The sequence below is a fragment of the Micropterus dolomieu genome, linkage group LG18 (assembly GCF_021292245.1).
Source record: "Micropterus dolomieu isolate WLL.071019.BEF.003 ecotype Adirondacks linkage group LG18, ASM2129224v1, whole genome shotgun sequence".
Taxonomy (NCBI): Eukaryota; Metazoa; Chordata; class Actinopteri; order Centrarchiformes; family Centrarchidae; genus Micropterus; species Micropterus dolomieu.
The window spans coordinates 216535-222645 of record NC_060167.1 but is presented as its reverse complement, the minus strand read 5'-3'; the positions used below and the strand labels follow the sequence as shown (position 1 = coordinate 222645).

The following is a 6111-nucleotide window of genomic DNA, read 5'->3' as shown; positions in this document are numbered from 1 at the left end:
CTGATAAATAGTAGTAATCATGAGTACTGATAAATAGTAGTAGTAATCATGAGTACTGATAAATAGTAGTATAATCATGAGTACTGATAAATAGTAGTAGTAATCATGAGTACTGATAAATAGTAGTAATCATGAGTACTGATAAATAGTAGTAGTAATCATGAGTACTGATAAATAGTAGTAGTAATCATGAGTACTGATAAATAGTAGTAGTAATCATGAGTACTGATAAATAGTAGTAATCATGAGTACTGATAAATAGTAGTAGTAATCATGAGTACTGATAAATAGTAGTAGTAATCATGAGTACTGATAAATAGTAGTAATCATGAGTACTGATAAATAGTAGTAGTAATCATGAGTACTGATAAATAGTAGTAATCATGAGTACTGATAAATAGTAGTAGTAATCATGAGTACTGATAAATAGTAGTAGTAATCATGAGTACTGATAAATAGTAGTAGTAATCATGAGTACTGATAAATAGTAGTAGTAATCATGAGTACTGATAAATAGTAGTAGTAATCATGAGTACTGGTGGAGTTCACAAATCTCCGGTTTCCTTTGTTCGGGTAGGAACTCTTTATGTTTCCGGTGTTCGGGTAGGACGAGTTGCGCTGCGGCTCCAGGTCCCTCCTACGTCACTTCCTGTGACTCTCTGATAAAGACGGCCCGGCGGAGCTCCGCGGGTCAATTTTTTGGGTTTGTTTGGTGAATCCTGCGGGAATCGGAGCCATCAGAACCGCAGACATGGTGAGTGTTTACCGGGCCGAGAGTCCGCGGGCAGCCCGCCGCGGGGAGCTCGGTATTAACGGGTTTGTTACCGGTTTAGTTTGATAATGGCGGGAGTTTGAATGGACGTCTGACGAACGTCGGTGAAGAGCTGCGGCTCGGCGCGTCACAGGCTGTTGAACTGATCGCAGGTCAGTCGGGTTAATCACTTTACCTCGGCCCGTTAACGGGGTTCTGTTTAACGAACAGCCGGTACCGGGACGGCCGCCGTGTTTGTTAGCTGTTAGCCGACCCGCTAGCACCGGTGCTACTGGGGCTTGTTACCGGGTCCACGCGCACACACGGGAGCTAACGAAGCTAACGGCTAACCAGACTCAGTAACACTTTACTGACTAACCAGCGGAGCAGCTCGAGTCTTTACTGCGCATTCACACCAAATCTCGTTTTAATCAAGGGGGTTTTAACGCAGGACTGCTGCCGAGTGTTCACACACAAGCCGCCATTACTATGGAAACAAAACAAACATTTACTGTGATGTGGTTTCAATTAACGGATCAAAGTGACGCCGAAATAACATCATGATGCCGATTTCTTCAACATATGAATTGGTGCTTTGTCAGGTCTGTCTGCAAGACGGCAGGACAACGACAGTTAAAATGCTTGTTTTCTGAATGGAGTTCTGCTCGATCAGGGCCCTGCTACGTTAGCTTATTCAGACATTTTCTGATCTCAACAGGTAGTTTAGCCTCATCCTTCCTCCCTGCAGCCTCCTCCTGCTGTGTCGCTCTGTGGAAACACGGTGTCTCAGAGCTCTGCAGCTGCAGTGACGGCAGTATTTGTAACAGTACTGATGGACGGTAGGCGGCAAACGCGGTACTGGTAGGGAAACATTAGACGCGCAGTCCAGGTGAAGCGCCAGGCGAATGTGGCCGTTATAGTAAACAGGAAATCTAAAATGGCCAGCCGTTAGCTGACCCCTGGTGTAACGTCACCGTGACTCAACATGGCGCTGCTAACAAACAGCTGGTGGCGTGGTGATGTCGTAGTAATGCCTGCCTGTGATTGGTTTGCAGACGGTGGGAAAGAGCAGTAAGATGCTGCAGCACATCGACTTCAGGATGAGGTGCATCCTGCAGGACGGACGCATCTTCATCGGCACCTTCAAGGCCTTCGACAAACACATGAACCTGATCCTGTGCGACTGCGACGAGTTCAGGAAGATCAAGTAGGTGAAAGGCCGCCGCCATCAGCTCAGGCGGCGTGCAGAACCCGGGGCAGGGGGGGTTGGGGGCTCAAAAATCCAAATCTTATTTCCTTCTGAGTTCACCAAAGTCTGAGTCCTGGTGATCTGGGTCACGAGCGCCTCCTCGTGGATTAATCTGAGGAGCTCCAGACTGGGAGCCCTGTGGCCCCTCACTGAAGATTCTAGGGGCCTCTAACTAAACCTGCAACTTTTCCTCATCTGGACTTTATTCCTGAAAATGATTTGGAGTAGAGGTCGACCGATATGGTTTTTTTTCACGCCGATACCGATCTTTTGAAATCCGGGTCGGCCGATGGCCGATTAATGCTGCCGATTCTATTTTGGCCGATATTTGCTTGGTTTTTAACCTCTATTTGCACCGAACTGAAGCACAGAAATCCGCGTTGATATTCGGTGCGGTAGATAACGGTCGTTAAGGTTCCAGTGCCGTATCAGCACCGGGTCTGTCTGTAGCTACCCGTTAGCAAAGCAAAGCCAGTCTGTCACTAGCCTATAGTGCGTTGGTCTCTTTTATTACTTATTTCTCTGCATTGAGTGACAACCCTCAATATAAGACACACAAACAGAACAAATAAAAGTCTCAGATTCACTCTGTAGTTGCAAAATTATTGCTTACTTATTGTGACATGATAGCAACTCTTCTGTGATAATGCAACTTCAACTACGATCCAAATTAGCTGAATGTCATGTGTCTTATTCAGGTTTTTACTCGAAGTTAGCAGTAACATATCAAAAGTTTTTAATTAAATATAAAGGAGTAATAAGAATTGAATCCTTACCGTTAGCTCCTTAGGCACTGGATGAGGTCTGCTGCTCACTCGGCTGGAAAATGACTCTAGCGGCAGCTCGCGTCAAACACGTGTTCCACGACAACACTAGGCTGCCCGCAGATGCGCCTGCCTAATAATCGGCTTGATATACTTGGATATTGGCCGATTATGTTAAAAATGCCAAAAATCGGTCGACCTCTAATTTGGAGAGGAGTCCAGAACCTACACAGCGCTGCCTGATCTCAGTTCAGTCACATGTTGAGCGGGTGGCGCTCAGTGCTCATGAGGCGTCACATGACGTCTGCGGGCTGGGGAAGGAGGGGGCGGGTTTAGCGGGCACGTTTTCAGTATCACTCACGGAGTGAATTCACCTCCTTCAGTTCTCGCCACACTCGCAGACCTGACGGCCCTCTGCTGCAAACACGCCGTTACCAGAACCACCTCGGCTCGGTTTGGCCGTCCTGTTTTCATTGCAGATGGCGCCCCTCAATGTGCGGTGAACGTGTTACAGTTGCAACGCTGGCTCAGCGGCGTGATGTCATCGACCCTCCTGTGAAGTGTAATATTTCTCCTGCAGCTGGACCGTAACTTTCTCACGTGTATATTTGTGATTGTTGTTTGGTCCTAAATTAATGACGTCCTCTTCTCTGGGGAACCGACGCAGCTGACTGCACCTGGTCCTGTCTGTGGTCGGCAGCGGGGCATGCTGGGTAATGATTGTTTGTCTTCCTTCAGGCCGAAGAACTCAAAGCAGCCGGAGCGAGAGGAGAAGAGGGTTCTGGGTCTGGTTCTGCTGAGGGGGGAGAACCTGGTCTCTATGACGGTGGAGGGCCCGCCCCCTAAAGATGTAAGTGGAACATGCAGCCAATAGGAGACGCACCTGTGGTGACGTCGTCGTAGACTAGCAATAAGCCATTCTCCTGAGGGAACACGGGTACCGGACAGGTAGCGCAAAGTGTTCTAACTGATGTTCTTGCCCCTCCCCCATCAGACGGGTATCGCTCGGGTCCCGTTGGCGGGCGTGGCGGGAGGTCCGGGCGTGGGCCGCGCGGCGGGTCGTGGCGTCCCTGCGGGAGCTCCGATGCCTCAGGCTCCGGCCGGACTCGCGGGCCCCGTCAGAGGAGTGGGCGGGCCTTCGCAGCAGGTAACCATGGCAACATCAGCTGTTCTACCCTCAGGTGTGTGCGTGCTCAGGTGATGACTGCTTCCTGTGTGTTTCCAGGTAATGACGCCGCAGGGCCGAGGGACGGTGGCTGCCGCCGCAGCAGGAGCCAGTATCGCCGGGGCGCCCACGCAGTATCCACCCGGGAGAGGAGCCCCGCCCCCGATGGGCCGAGGAGCGCCGCCTCCAGGTGACGTGATTGGTTTTCGCTGCCTCAGTGGCGCTTTACCTTGGCAACTGCTGGGAGAGCCATAGCAACCACCTGTTAGGTGCCAGGAGCCGGTTAATGCTGCGGCCGGCGTCGAACTTCAGCTCCTGGCACCTAACAGCGTTTCTGTGATCCGCTCAGTCGACAAACGCTGTAAAACATGAAGAAACTGTGAAAGACGCTAAAAGCGGATAAATCAGCGGCGACGCTAACTGGTCTGTAGCAACAGGAAGTCAGCTGACGAGAGGTTTGTAAAACATCAGTGTTGTGCTAAAGTCAGAATGACCACGGTAGCTCCTGGAGCTACGATCCTGTTTAAATCCACCTCAGACACGCCCGCCGATTATAGGAAATCATCTTGTGTGAACGTCCCGTCTGTGTGCTGATTGGTTGTTTCCTGGCTCCTCCCCCTGCAGGTATGATGGGCCCGCCCCCTGGCATGCGGCCCCCGATGGGTCCTCCGATGGGGATGCCGCCGGGTCGGGGCGCTCCGATGGGGATGCCCCCCCCAGGCATGAGGCCGCCGCCCCCTGGCATGAGAGGTAAGCTGTTGCCATGGAGACGGGTCATCAATAATTACTGTGAACAGTCATGTGAGCTCTGTGTTCTGTTTCAGGACCGCCCCCTCCCGGCATGAGACCGCCCCCCCGGCCCTGAGGAAGCCCCGCCCCTCACTCACCTGTATAGAGTTGTTGTTTTTTTTTTTTTTTTTTAAATCTTCAGATTTGTGGGTTTTTTAAATAAAGTTTCTTCAGGACGATTTGATTTGTTTCCATGGTAACGTTAATAAAGCCTGAAGTTGCAGCCAATCAGAGCTCAGATTACCTCATTATTAAACAGGAAGTGATGTCGCATGTTTCTGAAGCTGAACCGGTAGGACGTCTGTCCTCGGCTGATCTATAAACCTGAGGTTGAAGTGACGTCACGGCGCTTTAAACAGACTATTTACAACACTGTTTCCTGTCGGACAGAATCGCCGTTTAGCCGTCAGATACTCTGAAGGAACGGAAACAATTTATGATCAGGAAGTGAACGAGGGCGAATTCAGACAGAAAACACGGCGTGACGACTGCGTGCTCCAGTAGAACCGCCGTCAGGAAGAACTGGACAAAGAATTTAAACATGACTCAGGTCTCCATGAAAATGAGCGAATTCGCAACTGGGTTCAACTACACTTCCTCACGGTCAGACCCGTCAGTTCAGGTGGACTGGACACTGGAGCGCCCCCCCCCCCTCCACAGCCTGTGGTGACAAATGTTCCCTGTGTAACCATAAGGTGGACATGAACACGGAGGAACCACGTGCTGTCCTCAGAAACTAAAGACCGTCTGTCTCCTCGTCCTGTGAAGATCTTTGATTTCTCCACATGGTTTCATCTTCTGCGTCCTGCTGTGTGGACAACAAACCTGATTCACGTCTTCATGCTGGATTAGAGGGTTTATATAGAATCTGGTTCAGAGAGAATCAGGTCTCCTGTACCGGTCTAATAAAACCTTTGACCTCTGGTTTCATGTGAACTTTAACCTGAAGCGTCACATGGTTTTCTGTTCATGAACCGACTCACTGTTTTAACCACACCCTCGACCTTGTTTTGGTGTATGGTATTGAAATTGAACATTTAGTGGTGTTCCCACAGAATCCCTCTTTGTCCGACCACTGTTTGATAACTTTTGAGTTTGTATTGCTGAACTACTCGCCATTGGGCAAAAATTTCTATACAAGATGTCTGTCTGATAGTGCTGTAGCTAAATTTAAGGATGCGATTCCATCAGCTCTAAATTCATTATCTAGTCACAAAGTAACGGAGGACTCCTATGCTAATTTCAGTCCCTCCCAAATCGATCATCTTGTTGATAGTGCTGCAGGCTCGCTGCGAATGACACTCGACTCTGTAGCCCCTCTAAAAAAGAAAATACTAAAACAAAGACGGTTAGCTCCATGGTATAATACTGAAACTCGCAAATTAAAGCAAAT

At 49.4% G+C, this 6111-nt stretch overlaps 1 protein-coding gene across 1 annotated transcript; it reads left to right on the top strand.

The window, feature by feature from the left end:
* The first annotated feature begins 595 nt into the window (after nt 1-595).
* snrpb (small nuclear ribonucleoprotein polypeptides B and B1) lies at nt 596-4946 on the top strand. Its single transcript, XM_046076352.1, has 7 exons — nt 596-754; nt 1807-1958; nt 3503-3614; nt 3759-3911; nt 3990-4119; nt 4554-4679; nt 4754-4946. Exons 1-7 carry the CDS (start codon nt 752-754, stop codon nt 4792-4794), a joined length of 717 nt encoding a protein of 238 aa, XP_045932308.1. The 5' UTR covers nt 596-751; the 3' UTR covers nt 4795-4946.
* The last annotated feature ends 1165 nt before the right edge of the window (nt 4947-6111 follow it).